Source organism: Anabrus simplex, chromosome 1 (assembly GCF_040414725.1).
Source record: "Anabrus simplex isolate iqAnaSimp1 chromosome 1, ASM4041472v1, whole genome shotgun sequence".
Lineage (NCBI taxonomy): Eukaryota > Metazoa > Arthropoda > Insecta > Orthoptera > Tettigoniidae > Anabrus > Anabrus simplex.
Window position 1 is genome coordinate 336,186,836 of NC_090265.1, and position 21,605 is coordinate 336,208,440.

Here is a 21,605-nt window from a genome sequence, read left to right on the forward strand (position 1 = left end):
CTGCTTTATAAAGCAACAGGTATGCATATTTATTTTATTTTCATTGCTTGGTTGAATTTTTTTAATAATCATAAAGATAAGCAGCATTTGCTACTACAGGCCACCAGTCTTCTACGGAAGTGTTTATATTTCTGTATTCGATATTTCATTTTGTCCGACTCATTGGCTGAATGGTCAGCGTAATGGCCTTCGGTTCAGAGAGTCCCGGGTTCGATTCCCGGCCGGCCGGGTCGGGGATTTTAATCGCTTCTGATTAATTCTTCTGGCTCGGGGACTGGATGTATGTGTCCGTCCCAACACTCTCCTCATCATATTCAGACAACATACCATACTACCAACCACCACAGAAACACGCAATAGTGATTACATCCCTCCATATAGGGTTGGCGTCAGGAGGGGCATACGGCCGTAAAACAGGGCCAAATCCACACGTGCGACGCAGTTCGCACCCGCGACTGCACAGGTGTGGGAAAAACGGTAGAAAAAGTAGAAGAAAATTCTATATTTCATTTTATCCATGTATTTAGTATAGTTACTAATTTAATTCCAAACCAAACCCCATGGCACTACAGCCCGTGAAGGGCCTTGGCCTAACAAGCGACCGCTGCTCAGCCCGAAGGCATGCAGATTACGAGGTGTCGTGTGGTCAGCACGACGAATCCTCTCGGGCGTAATTCTTGGCTTTCTGGACCGAGGCCTCCATCTCACCGTCAGATAGCTCCTCAATTCTCAATTCTAATCACATAGGCTGAGTGGACCAGCCCTCAGGTCCAGGTAAAAATCCCTGACCTGGCCGGGAATCAAACCCGGGGCCTCTGGGTAAGAGGGAGGCACGCTACCACTACACCACGGGGCCGGCACTAAGTTATGTTTGGCTGGCGGGGTTCCTCTTGTTTCTTCTCAATTTTTACGGAGTTGTAAGGATTTATGCTGCACCAATCACCTCGACTGCAAGAAAGAGAAACTTCACTTATCAGTCACGCTGTCCGTTGCAACAATAACACTACAACAGAGCTGCTATTGACTCTAAAATTTATTCGTCTTACATACTCAACAATGAGATAATAATAATAATAATAATAATAATAATAATAATAATAATAATAATAATAATAATAATCGAGGGGCATACAGCACAGTAGTTCAAGCCCTGGCCCCTTAGGCTCAAGGGCAAGAGATCCATTCTTGGTAAAAATAACCTGGCATTTAAATGTGCTTAATTGGTAGATGAAGAGTTTTACTACCAAATCCATCAGTCACCACTGAGACGGTAAATGCCGAGAAAAGAATTATTATTATTATTATTATTATTATTATTATTATTATTATTATTATTATTATTATTATTATTATTATTATTATTATTATTATTATTATTATTATATATAATTCGCTGGGGCCATCAAGGACCACGTTAAGTCTTGTTGCATTTGACACTGAACTTGGCCTTCTTTAGAGCCCAAATTTCCCTCATTCTTTGTGAGTGGGCCTGCTTACGCTCCTCTGTCCAAGGGGCACCTTGTCTTCTCTTCGGTTGCTCGTCTCGGTTTAGCCCGTTAGTCAATATTTTCTTGCGGAAGAGATCTCTATTGAGGGCGTCTTCAGCTGAGATATGTAGCATTTGCAGGTCTTCTTTGGTATTTCTAAACCAGGGAATTGTGGTTTTGGGGTTTGAATCAAAAAAGTGAAAGATTTCTTTAGTTAACTTTTTCCGTCCATTCTTTTCAGATGACCATAAAATCGTGCCCGTCTTTTTCTGATTGTGTCGGTAATTTTCTCTATTTTGCTGTAGACTTCCTTGTTGGATCTCTTTTGATGGATTCCATTTCTGTACTTTGATCCCAAGATTCCTCTCACAATTTTCCGTTCTCTTTTCTCCAGTTCTTCAAGGAGTCCTTTGTTGGCATTTAGAGACAGGGTTTCGGCTGCATATAGAACTACTGGCTTCAGAACTGTTTCATAGTGACGTATCTTGGTGTTTTGGGAAAGGCATTTTTTGTTGTAGATTGTGCGGGATGTTTGGTAGGCTATTTCCAGTTTGCGTACTCGCTCCTGAAGTGCTTCTTTGTCCAGTCCATTTTTCATGATGATTTCACCCAGGTATTTGAATTTGTCTACTCGGGTGATGTCCCCGTATTTTGTATGGAGTTTTGGTGGAGCCTCTTTGATGTTAGTCATTACTTATTTTCTCTCAAACGATATCTGCAAACCAGTTTGTTCGGCAATTTCCTTTAAAATTCCAACTTGAGCTCTAGCGGTTTCTATGTCGTTTGAGAGAACAGCAATATCATCGGCAAATGCTAAGCAGTCTGTTGCGATCCCCTTGGATTTGGTTCCTATTCTCAATGGACTGTAGTTGGTTTCCTGTAATCTCACCCGCCAGGTTCTGATGATCTTTTCAAGAACACAGTTGAAGAGTATCGGGGATAGCCCATCACCTTGTCGGACTCCTGTTTTGATGTCAAAGGAATGCGAGAGACATCCGTAGAACTTCACCTTGGATTTTGTATCGGTCAGGGTGGCTCTGATTAACGCCAGCAGTTTCAAATCAACTCCAAATTCATTTAAGATGTTTAGCCGGACTTCCCGGTCAATGGAATCGTACGCTTTTTTAAAGTCCACAAAGACAGACACATACTGCTTGGACCTTAGTGTACAATATCTGATGATCGTTTTGAGATTTTGAATCTGTTCAGCTGTTGAACGACCTTTTCTGAACCCTCCTTGGTATTCGCCTATTTGATGTTCGACTTGTGCTTCCAAACGCTCCAGGATGGCAAGTGATAGAATTTTGTAAGTCACGGGTAGCAAAGATATTCCTCTGTAGTTGTTGATGTTCTTCATGCTGCCTTTTTTGTGTAATGGGTGGATCAAAGCTATTTTCCAATCTTCGGGTAGGGTCTCCTTGTTCCAAATTTCTTCTATTTGCTTTTGCAAGATATCGAGTGATTCCTCTGGGGCATATTTCCATAGTTCTGCTACTACTGAGTCTTCCCCCGGCGCTTTGTTATTTTTGAGACGGGCAATGTGGCGCTTGATTTCATCTCTGTCGGGTGGTCTGGAATCTGGGTACCTGAGTAAGGGTTCCTTGGTGTCAATGGCGCTTTGAGGTTTAGAGCAATTAAGTAAATTCTTGAAGTAATCTGCCAGAATGCTGCAATTTTCTTCATTTGACGTCGCCAGTGTGCCGTCCTTTCACTCAAAGCATAGAGATGCTGGTTTATAGCCAGTGAGTTTGCGTTTGAAGGCTCTGTAGTACTCTCTGCTTTCATTCTTTCTAAAGTTTTGTTCTATCTTTTCAATGAGAGATTTTTCGTATTTACGTTTCTCAGTTCTGAATACCCTAGCTGCTTGGGCACGTTGGATTTTGTAGATTTCCCAATCATTTTCTGATTTCGTAGAGTAGTACTGTTTCCACGCATTGAGTCTTTCTTGGAGGACTGATTCGCAGGTATTATTCCACCAGGCATGCTTTTTGCTTCTCTTGATTTCTGCAACGTCTTTGGCGGCCTCAACAAGGAGACTTTTGGCGTTGTTAAAGTCACAGTCATTTGGTCTAGCCTTCTCCTGGAACTCCTCGACCCTTTGCCGAAGTTTATCATTGTCGAAGCGTGTGATCTGTTTAGTTGTCTTCCTTGTGTTTGCGGGAATTGGTTTGAATTTGATAAGAGACATATAATGATCTGAGGCCACATTGATGCCTTTCTTTACCTTGACATTCATCATCTCAGGACTGTTTCTCCTGGAGATTGCAACATGATCAATTTGGAACTCTCCGAGAGCTTGGACGGGAGAACGCCAAATCATTTGCTTTCTGGGTAGATGGCGAAAGTGGGTCGACATGACCTGCAGGTTGTGATTTTCGCAAATGGACACCAGTCTTTTGCCGTTGGGATTGGTTCTTTTGTGAGCAGGGTAATTTCCTATAACTTTCTTGTACTTCTGTTCACGACCTAGTTGGGCATTGAAGTCACCCAAAAGAAGCTTGACATGGTGTTTGGGAATTTTGTTTAATTTTTCATCCAGTAGGTCCCAGAAATTATCAACTTCGTCTGGATCAGACTTGTTCTTATCGTTTGTAGGAGCATGTGCGTTAACTAGGGCGTAGGTTTTGTTCGCGCATTTAATTGTGAGTATAGACAATCTGTCATTCACAGGTTCGAAATTTGCAACCGATTTAAGGATCTTGGTTCTAACAGCAAACGCGGTTCCAAGCATCACAGCTCCATTGAGGATTCCTCTTTGCGCTTTGCTCTTGAAAAATCGGTAGCCTTCGGATTCAAAAATCTCTTCATCTGGGTACCTTGTTTCCTGTAGAGCCATTATGGATATCTGATTTTCGTGAAGAGCTTTGGTGAGGGTTTTCAGCTTGCCAGTTTGTGTAAGTGAATTTATGTTGAAAGTTGCTAGAAAGGTTTTAGATTTTGGCCTGAGTTTTTGACTCTTCGGGGTACACCGAGACGCTCCGACTCGTCTCTTGCATGATGTCGAGTCTCCCCGAGAATCCGAACGAGACGTGCGCCGTGGCATTCATGACGAGGGATTTATCCGAAGATTTATCCCCTGGGGTATGTTTCTTGAAATGTTGTGCCATCATGCTTTTTGACTTGACTTTGCTTTGGACGGGTACCCATCCTTTTACAACTAGGGTTGTTGGCCCTAGAGGTTGCCTCAAGATGTTTTCTGGCTTCTGGTCATTTACCAGTCTTCGCCGTAACCCTGGCAAGGGACCAGTTTTCTTTTCACGGTGGTATTTTATTTCCCTACTACCCTCTGACTCTGCTGGCGGCAGAGCCAGCGAGCTTCCCCAATTCCAATGGGACGCGCCCGATGGAGGTAACCGGTAAATCCCCACACGGGTATTATTATTATTATTATTATTATTATTATTATTATTATTATTATTATTATTATTAACTGTTCATCAATCACATCCTATTACGACTGTTCTTATCATTTTCATTTAGGGCCCACCTGTTTAACGTCGCCCTAAAGTTTTAATGTTTTCGGCGACTATGGAAAAGGAGACGGCTGGAAATAAGTATGTGGCGGCTGTGACCTTAATTGAGGTACACCCTGTTGTGTAAATTGGAAGCAATGGAAAACCCGTCTCCATGGCTGTCGGCAACGAGGCTCGAACCCACGATCTCTCAAATACAAAACTACTTATAACTAGCTTGCTCACTCAGTGTTCTAATTTATTTTTTTTTGCCAGGGGCTTTACGTCGCACCGACACAGATAGGTTTTATGGCGACGATGGGATAGGAAAGGGCCAGGAGTTGGAAGGAAGCGACCGTGGCCTTAATTAAGGTACAGCCCCAGCATTTGCCTGGTGTGAAAATGGGAAACCACGGAAAACCATCTTCAGGGCTGCTGACAGTGGGATTGGAATCCACTATCTCCCGAATTCAAGTTCACAGCCGCGCGCCTCTACCCTCACGGCCAACTTGCCCGGTAGTATTCTAATCACATGGCCTGGAACATAAATTAGATTACGGTGTTTCTATCCGAAAGCTACAGAGGCTGTTAGTTACACACACAGTATACATGCTATTATAACTCATTAGTGCAATTATGTAGCGCACGTGTGCTCACAACCTGGTGGGTTAATCTTGTTTAGTAAAACCACTAGCGAGGCTCCAGTAAATGTCACGTGAGTTAATCTATCGTCTGTTATTCACAAGATCAACTCTAAATCTCTATCGAATCCGTATCGCTCGTGTTTGCTCTGTAGAGGATGAAACATGCTTCTTGCTTCTCGTGTCTGTGTGTGTGTGCGTGCGTAGTTAGGTCTTAACTGGAGTGTTGACAAACCTACCATGGTAACAGCGGGGCACGTGAAGGCTTGGGAAGAAATGTACACAAGACGCTGCGGTGATTGAAATATGAACCTTAATAGATGCTCATACGAAAGCTAGAAAACGACCCGGTGTGAAATTCTTCAACAACTTCCCCTTGGTCTTAATAATAATAATAATAATAATAATAATAATAATAATAATAATAATAATAATAATGTTGTTGTTTGCTTCTTGCCCCACTTACTACATTTACTGTTTTCGGATACGCCGACGTGCCGTAATTTAGTCCCGCAGGAGTTCTTTTACATGCCAGTAAATCTACCGAGGCTGACATATTTGAGCACCTTCAAATACCACCGGACTGAGCCAGGATCAAAGCTGACAAGTTGGGATCACAAGGCCAGTGCCTCAACCGTCTGAACCACTCAGCCCGGCATTATTATTATTATTATTATTATTATTATTATTATTATTATTATTATTTTAAGTATTGTCCCTCTCCTTGGCCAAATGATCTGCGGTGTGGACTTCGGTTCAGAGGGCTCCGGGTTCGATTCCCGTCTGGGTCGGGGATTTTAATCTCAAGTGGTTAATTCTATTTTATAACATTTAAACTGGCCACTCTATTCACTATACCGATTGTTTATCGAATCGTTGTTCTCCAGATCGGCGTTAATTCGGAACTTCGTACGAATGCACGAGTACGTAAATTGATATGCACACTAAAAAGAATATAGTGCTAATTCAGACATGCGTGTATGTCAATAAAAGTTTGTTGATAGTAGTAATTATAATATCAATCTTTTAGTCTTTTAATTTCTTATCTTTCCCAGGGAAGACATTAAATTCTTCAGTTAAAATATATCCCTGTTGTTCTTGGCATTACGACATTCTATTGTTTACAATACAGAGTTTTTCTTTCTGCCTTGTCGGCATTCTTATGCTCGTAAAGAGAGATGTGAACCGTTTGGTTTCAATGTGAGATAAGAATGTTTCATGTTGTAGTGTTTCACTGTTAGTCTCTAAGACAGTGACGAATTCTTGGCCAAGTTCCTTTAGTGCTGTCGTTCTTGTTAATTCTTTAGTTTGACCTCACTTCCATAAAATCTGTCTTCAATTTTGCTCGATGTCAGTAACCCCACAATTTCGTACGGAAACGGCACACCAATTTTCTGTAGGTATAATAATCCAACCCAGAAACTGCACACTGTTTTGTGAGGAGCCGGTCTTCATACCTGGATATTGCTCACCCAAAGTAGACTATGTGTGGGAAATTTAATTTAACTCTGCATTTCTTAAGTAATGAACTTCATACTCTCTAAAACGTCTACATTATGAGTTATACTAGCTGATGTACCCGTGCTTCGCTACGAAATTCTACATTGTATACGGAATTCTAGTGTACACCTTGTGAGCAAGATTGTATTAAATTGCATAGCTCTTAACGTTACCCTAGAAACGCGACGGGGAAATCACCAAACATATTTTCTCATATGACGACTAAGTTGGGGAATTTTCACTGTAATGGTAGACCCGCTTGCATACCATCAGTCACAATCAGGTTGGTGAGTTTTCATTATAACTTAATGGTAGACACTCACTCTCCATCTGCCTTTTTGCATCATCAGAAAGACTGTATTCGTGGTTTTCCTAACTGAAATGAACATACAATGACGTCAGTAGGAATGGCGCGATTAAAAGCAATGCTTTCAAATGAAATACTCGATCAAATGAAACACCACACATTTTCCCACTTTTAATGAACAGGACTACACTGAAGAAAAAAAATGAAATGGCGTATGGCTTTTAGTGCCGGGAGTGTCCGAGGACAAGTTCGGCTCGCCAGGTCCAGGTCTTTTGATTTGACTCCCGTAAGCGACCTGCGCGTCGTGACGAGGATCAAATGATGATGAAAACGACACATACACCCAGCTCCTTGCCAGAGAAATTAAGTAATTATGGTTAAAATTCTCGACCCTGCCGGGAATCTAACCCGGGACCCCTGTGTCCAAAGGCCAGCACGCTAAACATTTAGCCATGGAGCCGTACAGGACTACACTGCCGATCTAACAGTCCAAAGTTCCAGAGCTGGAATGACCAAGCCGCAGACAGCCGTGATTCGTGAACACTCTTCGTCTTTTTTCGGCGGGGAGAAGGTCGAATAGTGGAGACTCGCAGGTCAAAAAGTATGCCCTTTTACTAATCTGCTTCCTAGGAGAACCCGATGAATCGGAAAATATCACTTCACTACACTGGCGGCGGAAAAATCTGACTGACTTGGAGGCAAATTTTCCCTCCAAGCCAGAGGACAAACCCCCTCTTCACTGATAATTTGGAATAAAATTAATGTCGAATTTAATTAAAGTGAACCGGAAGAAGCTTTCCTTAAGAAACGGCTCTTTTCAGGGTTGAATTTCGAGTTATTTAGTGAATTGTGGTGCTATAATTTGGAATAGGCCTAAATTGTTATTCTAGACCAGGCCATACTACTGCTAAGTCAGCCTCTGCCTTAAGTATGCACACTGCTCATTGAAAACAGCGCGTCAGAGAAGGGATCGAATAACTGGAATACTATGAAGAAGAAGAAGTGTGTTACGTACCAGCTGTATCAGAAAATGTATGAACGAGAGGAATGGCAAGCTAAAGTAGAAAGTTTTCTAACTCCCCGGCTATTTCCCGCCAATATTCAGTCAGGCTATTATACTCGGTACGCAGCAGTAATCCCATCTATCGGAGTTGAGAGGCAGCATAGGAGACAAATAACATCACAACTAACAATGGTCAATGTAATGTTATTGTTGATCAATGTTACGCGCTTTCGATATTGTAGGCCTTCACATTTAGTTTTCTTCCGACTCTGAAATATCACTCTTATCATAGTCGGTACAGTAAAACTGAATAAAATATAAAGGATCGGGAATTGTATTCTCTGTAACTTTTGTTATGTAGTACTTTTATTTAAAAATTAGATTGTAGGCACCTTCCCCTGAACTACAATTTCATCCAGGGTGAATAAAATTGTTTATATCTTACACTGCAGTTTCTTATTCCGCGACTATATATACCGATTTTCATTAAATTATGTTAACCCATTTTCCCGTGGCTCGGCGCTGATATGGACTTGGCAACAAAAATACAAATTCATTAATATCTGTGTTATCATAGCCGGTACGGTAAAAATGTATTAAGGTATAAATGGTCGGAAATTTAATTCTATATAACTTTGTTTGTAGTATTTATCGATACGACCTCTAATAATATAAATATTTGAGAAGGAATTTTAGGCCTTCCCCTAAACTACCATTTCATTCAGCGTAAATTAAATACTTTTATAGCCTAGAATGTAGCGACTTATTTCCCGACTCCGCATACCAATTTTTATTAAGATAAGACCACTAATAACATATATATTTGAACATTAAATTTTAGGCCTTCTCCTAAACTACCATTTCTATCAGCGTAAATAAAATTATTTATAGCTTAGATTGTAGCGACTTATTCTCCGACTTCGCATACCGATTTTCATTAAATTCTCTTTAGCCATTTGCTAGTGATGCGTGTACAGACAGACAGACAGACAGACAGACAGACAGACAGACAGGCAGACAGACAGACAGACAGACAGACAGACAGACAGACAGACAGACAGACAGACAGACAGACAGACAGACAGACAGAAATTGCGGAAAAGTAAAATAGTGCATTTCCTTGTTACTGTGGACATGACCGATACAAAAATACCTTTCTTTTCAAATTCTGAGCAATGTATAGACAAAACTCTTATTTTATATATATAGATATACTCGTAAGTACAACAAATGTTCTTTAAAACCCTGAAATTTGCGTTGCAGGTTCATGGAAACCACTGAAGTTCAGCACATTTTAAACATATTTTAAACGAGATATTTAACTATCTCGATACAATTAAGTTATTTTTTCTATATATTTTTTACATTTTGCCGTATTTTTACTTGGCCTACATGTCGTTTATTTCCGTCAGTGCTCAGAAATGTCATGCACATCTCAGTTTTTGTTCAGAAGTTGTTTAACAAACGTGCACAATGTCGGGTGACTGGTGTGAAAGTAAGAACTAAAATGTTTATGAAATGATTCACAACCACTTGTTGTGCACGGAACACATGCACCTGTACGGAAGGGAAAACCGCATCCTCCAATATGTACGTGTACTCTTCCACTTAAAGATCTACAAATTCAACAATTCTGGATGTCTGTTGCACCTCAGCCAGTTCCAACGCGAAGAAATCCCCTACATCCTCTTGGTTCAAATAAATTTTTCCTGAAGCTAACATGAGCCAACGACGAATCTTACAGTCTTATTTGTACTCTTTCTCTAGTCCAGCACATTGTACCGCCAGCATGCTTGAGTAAGGGTACGTCCAAGATGCACGCTGGTTTTCTGAGTCAGACAGTCGGCGCCGAGTCGGCATAAGTATATCCTTTGTTGCTAAACGGGACTGGCCATAATGCACCTGCGCGCAGGAAGCCTGCGCACTGGTAGTCTGACTCAGATGTTTACCGGAATGATTCGTTCATTCTGGTTTCAGACAACCTGCCGCGCAGCCTGTTGATTTTCGTGTTGAGTGTGTTTCACATTTTGTTAACGATGGATATCGAGGATTTGATTTCAAAAGATCAGCTTAATTCTCCGATATGGGATAAGCGAATTAAAGATCATTCCAATAGGAACATCGTCTATGTTCAATTTTTAACAAAATAAAATAAAACGTATCCGAACTCATTCTGAAATATTCGAAAAATCTGTTTTCGTCGGCAAGTAACTGTGGAAAAAGGTGTTTGTACTCCCAGTAAATAGATCACAATTCATTAATTGGATGTATATTACTTCTCATTCGTTTCAACTTAGTTTCAACATTGTCACTTAGCAGCAATAGAGCTGCAGCCTGTTCTGTTGTTAGTTCCATGCTACACTGATCAGTTGTATTGCATACCTTTTCTTTTGTGGCAGCTCTGTCTGTGCTGACAACTAGCTTTCATAATGGCCACATCCCACCTGCCGCTCGGTGTCAGACAGTCAGCGCCGACTGTCTGACTCAGACAACCAGCGCGCATCTTGGACGTACCCTAAGATGGAATCTACAACCTACAAGAGTAGTGCACTCACATGTTTTGATCATAGCAGTCACAGCAGCCTTGTCAAAGTGTATTAGAACGTATGATGGATTAAAGGCCATGTTGCAGGAAGCATACTAATCCATAATAACCTGGAAGAAAATAATGTTCGTTGTTACACTTTCGTTAGGTGGAGCACAAAATACCGAAGGATTGTAAAAATTGTCCTTCAATCCATAAATTCAAAATATTTGATATGAAAACTTAAAGCAATAGCGAGATGTTCCATCTATGTATACGGTGTGCGTTTCACACAAATGGGTACATGTCACCTGCAGAGTGCTGAAAGCGAAAAAAGGGGAGAACATATTCTGCCAGTAGGTTCCTGTATTGTTCGCCGGTGAGGGACCAGGGGTCGCATTTCATCCCACGCGAACATTTCCCGTACAAGGATACCACCATCACCAGCCTGAACTCTACCCTGCTGGTAAGAGGGATCCATTGTCTCATATGGTTAGTGACGCATTTCTACCCGGTCATCGGTATATACCAAGTGGTACCTCAACTCATCTGTCCAGGCGACGGTTTCCTATCGAGCGTCGAATTGCGGTGTTCTTTTGCCCATGTCAGTCGTAGTTCCTTGTGCGGATGTTGAGCCTCGTGGAACGCTTGCTTCTGTGCCCCATGGTGAGGAGATGATTCTGGATGGTATGGCCCTCTCACACGTCGTTGTTGTCCGGTATTGAACTGATGAATGATCAGTTGCATTGTGGGACGTCTGCCCGTTCGTATGGGCCGAGCTAGCCTACGGCGACACCTATCATCAACGCGTCGTACATCATGAGATTTGACCTTGGCGGTGCTGGTTTTGCTCGAATCCACGTACTCAACTCTTAATATTGAGTGAGGCCTTTGGAGAGCCCAGTGTCTGCACGACTTCAAAAATAGAGTCGCCCATACGTCTGGCCGCGTTCAAATACGCTGAGGTCTCGTTTCTTAACCAGTCTGTAGTCAACTGTTACTCAATACAGCTCGTACGAGGTCTGACGTCCTCGCTATTACTTGCCATGGCAGGTTGATCGTTGATCACAGCACCATTTCCCCACTGCGGCAGCTAATTCAATTGCTCATGAGTGTACAAAACGCCGTACTGAAAATTTTCAGAATTAGAACCTAAATTTGTATCCTTTACTGGAGTAGATCACATCATAGTGAAGAAGATCTTCTTTTAATCGGAAATCACCGGTTCCGTAGAAAATTGTTCATTATGAAAAGTTTAGTTAACTTAAAGCCTTAAAGCATGGAATAGACGACGGAACTAAAAGGCAAAAAGGTTTACCGAACTAATAAAAATGGCAACATATTTCTTATCAATTACAGGTAGATTTAAATCTGCCAGTGTCAATAAAATATCAGAATACAACGCGATCATCTTCTTCTTCTTCTTCTTCTTCTTCTTCTTCTTCTTTTCTTCATGGGGCCTCTAAATATTATTTCATAATTAGCGTCGACCTCTAAGATCTTTTGCTACCATGTTTTTCCTTCATTCCCACCTAGATATACCTGCTCCCTTCACAAAGCTGCAGGCTGTTCTTATTGGATCTTCTTGGATTTTTTCTCTCGCTTCACTTGGTAGTCGTAGTCTGATTCTACCCAGCGCCTCACATTCAAAAAGTATGTATTCAGCTGATTCCTCTGCTTCATTGCATTTCTTACATATTGTCTCTTATTACTCCAATTCTATGTAGGTGTTTTTTCAGATGGCAGTGTCCTATCAACAGTCCTACTACCCATCTTATATTTTCTCTGCTGAGTTTCAAACAGTTCTTTAGTATGCTTCTTGTTTGGCCCTTTTATCAGTTCCTTTGCAAACCTGCATCCTGGAGTATTTTTCCAGTTTTCCATTTGTTTCTTTTGTACCCATTTTCCTATGTAGTGTCGGGCTTGTTCGTAGGAAATCCCACATACAACGCGATAGCGCGGCTTAGAAAATCCCTGGATAGTCTTTGAGGTCAAGTACTTATATTTACCGAGCGAGTTGGTCGTGCGGTTAGAGTGAAAAGGAAGTGGCCGTGACCTTAATTAAGGTACAGCTGCAGCATTTACCCGGTGTGATAACGGAAAACCACTGAAAACCATCTTCAGGGCTGCCTACAGTGGGCTTCGAACATGGAATAACAAAACACTGTAAGTAAGACCAGCAGCTGTCTCAATCAGCCAAATATTTGGACCCCAGAGCCCCATTTATTGCATTATTACAATCATTCCAGACCCCAGGTAAAAATAATTCAAGACCGCTGTTGTAGAGATATATCGATTCAAGTATTGAATCGTACGTAACTTTCCGACGCAATCAATCAATAATTTCTATATAATCATATTATATTAAACGAAATCGTTTCCTGAAGGAAACAAATAATTGAATAAATAAAAAGAAAGGATGGTAGTAACAGACATAAAATGAAGAAATAAAAGGATGTTGGGAAAGCTCTCTTTACTTTGATGTTCCGGAAATTGTATAGCTCACTCTAAAGCCAATCTGTAATGACTTACTGAAGTTTATTGGGTATCGTAGCTGTGTGGCGGTCCGCTTCTTGCCAGACTGCTGAAGTATGTTCATCCCCACTGGCCTGGAAGAGATTAATTGGGAGTTACTCGTGTCTAGGGAACAAATGTTACAAATTCTTTCATTCACTAACGATGCTAGTTAGCGACATTAATTAGAGAAATTGCTTCATGCATAGAACATTATACAAGATGGAACTAAATTAACATTTAATTAAATCGACATAAACGGCTTGAAACTGACAAGATGGAGGTGTATTCCTTAGATGCGGCGTTTATTAAACAGTCAATAATTCATTGTATTTCCTACAAACGAAGAAGTTAACGAAATAATTCCAGATAAAAACTGGCCGGATTTCGATAACGAAAGCAACATCTTCTGTTAGCTTATATAATAAAATATTAAAATATTTTCCTTATCGGAGTCTGAAGAGGAATTAATAGTTGAATTACTCGACTTATATCTCCTAACAGGAATTGATAAACCAGGTGAATTGGCCGTGCGGTTAGGGAAGCGCAGCTGTGAGCTTGTATTCGGGAGATAGTGAATTCGAACCCCTTGTCGGCAGCCCTTAAAATGGTTTTCTGTGGTTTCCCATTTTCACACCAGTCAAATGCTGGGGTTGTACCTTAATTAAGGCCACGGCCACTTCCTTACCACTCCTAGCCCTTTCCTCTCCCATCGTCGCCATAAGACTTATCTGTGTCGGTGCGACGTAAATCCAATAGCAAACAAAGAAAAACGAGTTAATAGAATGTTATATTCTAAGAATCGAACAGCTAAAGGGACTTAAATGCGTTATATCGCTTCTCGCTGGTCGCATTTCAAATCCCTGGCGATTGCATGAGGGAAATTCGAAACGAAAATTTTGCTCCTGTGGTTCGGATTCCATGGAAAACTGGAGGTCCCATGGCAATTATTACAGTATAGAGTGTTACATGAAACCACAAGCTTGCCTTTTTTTAATCAGACGGCTGATCGAATAATACCTTTGATGTTAGAGTGCAAGTTGACGAATATATACATATTGATTAAAATGAATTCATTCTTCTCGACAACAAAATATTGTTCTTCGTTTTTATGCTGAACTGTATTGTACATAACGTGAATAACTTCCTACTGAAATAGCTTGTGTATGCGGACAAATAATAGTTCATATCCAAAACATATTTCTTTACCTTGTACATAATTACGCAAAAATGGCTTGTTACATACCATAACAAATATCCGTTTTTTCTGCAGATAAGTCATAGTTCATACACAAAATTGATCATTCGTTACGCAAGTATTAATTAGATTTAAATTAAAAATCAGAACTTCGTGGGATTCGAGATTCAAGAAATCAAGAAATAATGCCAGTATGTCAAAGAAGCCTCTAGAAATTAGGAAGCAACAATTGAGAGAATTTAAGTTCTAATTATGGGCAAACCAATTTATAAAATATATGGTTGGGTGTTATAAATAACTGAGAGATGAATCTGGGTCCCTTAAGTTTATTATTTTCTCAATTATTGAATGGAATCATGTAAAATGGAAATTGCTGCATCATTGAGCTAATGTTTTGGAGTTTCACTTTACCACACGAGTGTCTGAACAAGTGATGTACTGAGCTCTTGAAAATATTATTAAGACAGATACATAACATTTCAAAATAATATAATAATACATATTCTTCACCTACTGTGTCCAGCATTTCAATTGAAACTGTAAAATTACATGCGCTTTTATTCTCTATTTTTCTCTTCTTCCCACATGTATTCTTGTTCATTGTTGTGTCTTTTAATTGAAATGTCTTGTTATAAATGCATTAAACTCGACAAACTCCACATCCTCGTTTTCATCATTGAATTTATCAGCCACACTCCATAAAGATGATTGATATCAGCAGTCTACCTCCTGGATACGTTCCTTGTAACTTTTTCTAGTTTAACTACCGGAGATGATAAAGAGTGTGTTATTCTTAGTTTGGTTAAAATTGATCAATTCTTTTGCTGTGATGAGTATGGAATTCTCATCATTCTCCTCCAACGCCAAATTTTTCTGGCGTATATTAATGGGCAGGCTGTTAAGAACACCCTACATCCCCCCGTCACAAACAATGATCACGAACATTAAAGAATCAATCAATTTGTATTTATCGTTGTAGTGATATATTCAGAGATTCTCTAACAAAATGACTGCTAACGTTACAACTTTAATACGTCGTTTTAAAATGGAACGACGCAGATGTGGTCGTAAACGTAGTGATTAAAATGTGCTAAAATAATTTGATAATATTTAAGGAGAGAAACATGATGTTATTTCACTCTTCAAAGGAATTATTTGCTTCTTTACAGAGGGCAAGAACATGGCAACTTCATACGACTGCAAGTTCATTGAGACCTCAGTGGGAATCAACCACAACGTTGACGAGTTGCTCGTTGGCATCCTGACTCAGATCCGTCTCAAGCTGGAGAATCCAGAACGTGCGAGGGATCTCTTCAGGAAAAGGAGCTGCTCTCGTAAGAAGAACAGAAACAAATCACCTTTGGGGGGCGTTGCAGCTGGAACTGGACCCGCGGGAGGACATAAACCCTACAGGGGCTCCAGGACATCTACAAGTCTCAAAGTAAAGGGACTGTTAGGGAAAGTGTGGTCGAGAGATTCCAAATCTAAGTCGTGTGAGAATCTTCACGTCTTGTAGGAAACATGTAATTGTATTCCCTCTCTGTAAGTGATACTTTGCCAAAGACATTTTTTTATATATCTATGGTGACATTCAACTGAGAATAATGTTTTCCATATCAAAACAAGAAAACATACAAAGTTTAAATTCTTCCAGACCAAAATGATTATATTTTCATCTGAACAATAACATTTTGGACCGCACTGTAATTTTAACTCCTGGGTCTTCCTTGAAGGAAATGTAAATTTGTAATAAAGGAGGATAATGGAGACTGACTTAAATAGAGATATTTAATTTTATCACTTTTAAAGTTAGATATCCTGTGCATTTCGTGGTTAGGTTAAAATGTGGTAAGTGGGGTTAAGTGAATCTACACCTAAGATGTATTTAAATTCATTACTTTGAATTACATAAGGGTATAAAGTGCTACTGTCTGTTATGGATAGCTTTATACTTTATGTCTAAAAACTATCAGATAATTTTCAAAATTGTCCTACCATTTTGTAGAATATGAGTAAGCTTGTCTGTCGTTATTTCAACCTTTACAGAGAAGAGCTGTCATATTATTCGTAATCTTTGATGAAAATCACGACGTACAAACTGGAGTTTAAGGAAACACCTAAGGATAATTAGGCGATATGAGACTAACTGTTTCGAAGCCTATTTTTCACAAAACAAATGGTGTTAATATTTTGAGACATATTTGAGCCTATCTGCAATTAAATCAACGGAGTTAATTCAACTAATTATAGGCAAACAAAATACAAGTCACGATTGAACATAATCTAATCTTAAATCGATACAATTAATGTGCGATTGAATGACAATTTCTCTTAATTTGATTTTCAAATATGTACTTTTTCATTTTCTAGTCTCACAAACAGTGACTCTGGTTTAGTGAAACGTGCTTTTATAATCTCTTCAACATTCTATCTTACTATAAAGCCACTGAAACTGTTTCACCAGCTTCTGCTGTCAAGCTGAAGTTATTATTTAACATCTACAGTGACTTACACGCACGATGGTTACATATTCTTCTGCTTCAGCGTTTGTTCCGCCTGATGGCAGGGTCTGCAACATGGATTCCTTGTCTCCATTTAGCTTAATTTGCCGTCCTAATCCATTCTGATCGTTCCTTTTGGTCTCCTATCGACGACTTTTAAAGTTTCGGCTCCTGTCCTTTGTACATGTCCAAACCATCGCAGAAGGCTTTCGTGCACTTTATCTTGAATCAATGTAATGCCAAATATTTCCATGGTAGTTTCATTGGAGATGCGATCCAGTTTACTGACACTTGCTGTCTACCTCACCGCCTTTGTTTCCATTATACCTAGTCAGTGATCTAACTCAGCCGCAGTAGACTAACTTTCACAGCCAAACAGTGCAACAGGTTGGACAACAGTACAGCAGATTTTTTTTTTTTTTTTTTTTTGAGACAATCTTTTTATCTTCCGCTCAGAAGTGACTCGAGTCGTTGTTAGCCATTTCATCCAGGCTGCAGTTAACTTTGCGTTGACTTCTTCGACAAGTCGGCCACCATCAGTGATTGAGAATCCAGGCTACTTAAAATATGACATTCGTGGCGTGCTCTCGCCATCTACCTGAATGGTTCCGATTGCTAATGGATCTGACGTCATATCTTCAGTCTTCCTTTCGTTGAGACGCAGGCCATATTGCACCAGCCGATCGCTCTATTCTTAAGTTTGACATTACAGATCAAGCTGGGTCTCAGAGGCCAACATGACATCGTCAGCGTAGAGAAGCTTGCACGGTAAAGGACTTAAGGAAGCCTAAGCTAAAATAGTAAATTATGAATACCCCATTTGATTTGTAAAACTGGCATTTTTAAAAATATGTAGAAATAAGCAATCAAAAAGATTTAATCACACATTCTCGTATAATAATAGTAATAATAATAATAATAATAATAATAATAATGATAATAATAGTAATAAATATTTCTATTTAGTCACAAATATGCTATACCTGTTTTCATTCTAGTATATTGCTATAAGAATTTCAGTCAGCTATACCACGTCCAAGCTCAAAATAACAATACATGAAGCACCAATGTAATTTTATATATGTTGAATTAAAGAAACTCACTTTAATTTTAATTACATTATTCTCAGGAAAAATGTCAATTTATTTATTTTCTTATCTGTTGTTTACTTATTCATTTCCTAAGTTTATATTTTGTCAATTTTTGTATCAAACTTTTATGTTAAATCTAAAATATTAGTTTTGTAAGGCAGTCTTTAAGTGTGGTACTAATAATGATTTAAGAGTATTGAGATACTCTTTCAAAAATGATCTCAGTAGTTTCTGGACGAGAAAAGAGAAAAATATTATTCGAAGTTATCAAATTAATTTTCCATTTACTACCTAAATATTTGTGTTGAAAATATTTAACTTGACTATGGGCTTCGTGGTAGAGGAAAGCTGCGGCTGTTTTTTAAGAACCATTTGTTTTGATTACTGAAAAACTCAGCATTAAGGAAGTCACTCATTAGCAACAAGAAGCAACATCACAGCACAAATATTCGGGCAGTAAATATGTTTCCTAGACGAGACTGAGAAAATGTAATAAATTTTATGGGAGCAAGATTGTAACGTATACATTCTACCTATAATTTGAACTCATTGAAGTGATGAAATGTCGCATGTATTTCTTGATTAACTGGTGTATAAGGAATACTTAAGAAAATATATTTATAATGTGACAATATCAAGTCTCCGGCTCTCGTCCGAGAAGATTTAGTTTGTAAGGAAAGATAACGCAAAGCTAAGTATGTCTTCGAAAGGAAAGGAAGTTCACTGTTCCAGGATTTCTAAAAGAAAAGTGCGGATGCATTTTGTACTCATAATTCTGAAGTTAAGTCCACCATGAAAATGATCTCATGCTTAATAAAATTCTGTGTTAAATAAAATACTGCATGTAACATCCTTTGAAAACATATTTTGCGTTGCGTATTTATAAGAATTGAAAACTGGAAATTTGCTACTTTTATAAGACGAGAAATGTTCTGCTGTAAAGAGCAAAGGATTTCTCGCCAGAAAGGGATGATTTCCATGGCACTGAATTCCTCCTCTAGAATAGATTTTATATATAATGTGAGCTAACTATATGTTTAAGATAAAATGACCAAACTGTAGGGTTAGTACAAGGTAATAATATTAAGTGTAATGCATAAAGACAATTCTTCTCATAGCACACTTTTTGAGAAATCATCAATTTGTTATACGGTATATAAGAATTATAACAATTCAGTTGTTTATAGATGTGTATGTTAACATCATTTAAAAAATTTCACTTTTTATTCCTTTTTTAATTATTCATGTTTTCTATTCATTGTGTAAACTTACACAGATGTTAAAAAGTAAAAGTCCATGTACATTGTAGGCAGCTCTCCCCTTCATTTACAGACAATTTATTAATATAATTCCAAATTGAGAATATTATGTTCATGGCAATTGTTTATTGGCTAACATACAATTGGTACATAACATATATTTTTTCTCACGGCATTTGACTATTTTCCAACATTCGTTGTTATGATAGATATTATACAAACATTTTAATGTAAATTACTAGCAATTTTAATAAATTTGCGAATTGCTGCTCAGCTTGAATTAGACGATTAAGAAAACCTTTATTGAGCCTGCGTAGCTCAGGCGGCAGTGCGCCGGCCTCTCACCGCCGGATACCGTGGTTCAAATCCTGGTCACTCCATATGTGATTTGTGCTGGACAAAGCGGAGGCGGGACAGCTTTTTCTCCGGATACTCCGGTTTTCCCTGTAATATTTCATTCCAGCAAACACTCTCCATTAACATTTCATCTGGCAGTCATTTATCATTGCCCCATAGGAATGCGACAGGCTTCGGCAGCCGGCACATTTCCTATCCTCGCCGCTAGATGGGAGCTTAATTCTTTCCATTCCTGACCTGGTCGAATAACTGGAAACAGAATGTGTATATTCATTTTCATTTTCAAGAAAACCTTTATTACCGGATTTGTTACCGTTGCTATGTAATACAATTCATCGTTGAAGCGTATTAATCTTAAAGATCATGACAGCTATTTTATAATATAGCCTATAATGTTGATTATTATGTTAAGAGCTGTCTGCAAAGGTTCATATGGGTAATTACATGGACTTCAAACAGCCAGTATTTTGCTAAGGTGTTTACTTCATTTTCTACAATTGCATATAGTATATGTGCATACTTTGTTAGTTCTTTATATTATTTTATATGTGAACAGATGTCAGTACATTTTTCTCAAATCGCGTAAGTGTGTTTTCTCCTTTTTGAAATCGTTCGACTTAATCAAATGATCTTGACACCAATGCTTTGTGATCAATTTTTATACGTATGCATAAATAAAACAATATATAAATGTTTATTTCCTGGACTTGTAACTTAAACTAACTGTCAGATTATTAACATTGATTACATAGAAATAATGGAATGAATTTTTAAACACGTAATTTAAAACTGGTTGCCGAAGAACGATGATTCTCTATATTATACTTGTTTGAAAATTCAATTTTGTGCACGTAGCTGCAAGATCATTTGCGGCAGGTATTTCAAAGTGCTTGACATATTGAGATTAACTATTTTCTGATGATAATATTTCGATTAGTCCTACATAATATTCTCCCATTCCTGGTCTTCAGAATTTTTTTAGGCTTTTCCTAAACTCAGATTTTGAAAACGGAAACCCATGTGCATATATAACAATAGAAGAACATAGTTCTAAACTACACCTTGAAAATAAGATTTGACTTCCAATAGCATATTATTTCACAATATTACATCTCCCATGTTTTCCAAATCTATCACGTAACAATATATATTGAGATCTTCAGGGTGAGTCCCTCTTCAGAGGCAACAATGGCAACAAACAAGAAAGTGATTCGGGATGTGATAAGGAAGATAACAAAGCTTAGACGTATAGTCCAATTCACTACCGGTTTTGCATTACAGCTGTGTAAAGACAGCAACTGGGCAGCCTGTATCTGATTACGATAGGGCAAGTGTCAGTCCCGTTTCCTGATACGGGATCGTGGGTGAGGTGAGATTATATATTATGACATATTTTTCCGTCGGGATGCTCTTCGTGACTCCAACCTCAGCTGAGGAGGTAATGAAGATGAAATGAATGATGGTGAATAAGATCGGGTAAGGTGGTTCATGGAATCCTTAACAACACTCACAACATACTCAATTTAAGCGTAAGTGGGAATAGTGGGCGCAACGCGATGCGCCTTTTCCTTCAGTTCGAGCTTTCTAACAAGCGGTAATAATGTATTGGACCACAAAGCGAGCTGGCCGTGCGGTTACGGTCGCGCAGCTGTGAGCTTGTATTCAGGAAATGTTAGGTTCGAATTCCACCGTCGGTAGCCCTGAAGTTGGTTTTCCGTCGTTCCCCATTTTCACACCAGGCAAATGCTGGGGCCACTTCCTTCCCAATCCT

General features: G+C 39.1%; 1 protein-coding gene across 1 annotated transcript in view; it reads left to right on the forward strand.

Annotated features, from left to right (window-relative positions):
- Window positions 1-20,500, forward strand: part of LOC136865932 (GTP-binding protein Rit2) — a 196,681-nt gene extending 176,181 nt beyond the window's left edge. The window contains exon 6 of the mRNA XM_067142483.2: window positions 15,796-20,500. Within this exon, the coding sequence (XP_066998584.1) occupies window positions 15,796-16,142 (347 nt within the window). The 3' untranslated portion in view covers window positions 16,143-20,500. The remainder of the gene's footprint in view (window positions 1-15,795) is intronic.
- The last annotated feature ends 1,105 nt before the right edge of the window (window positions 20,501-21,605 follow it).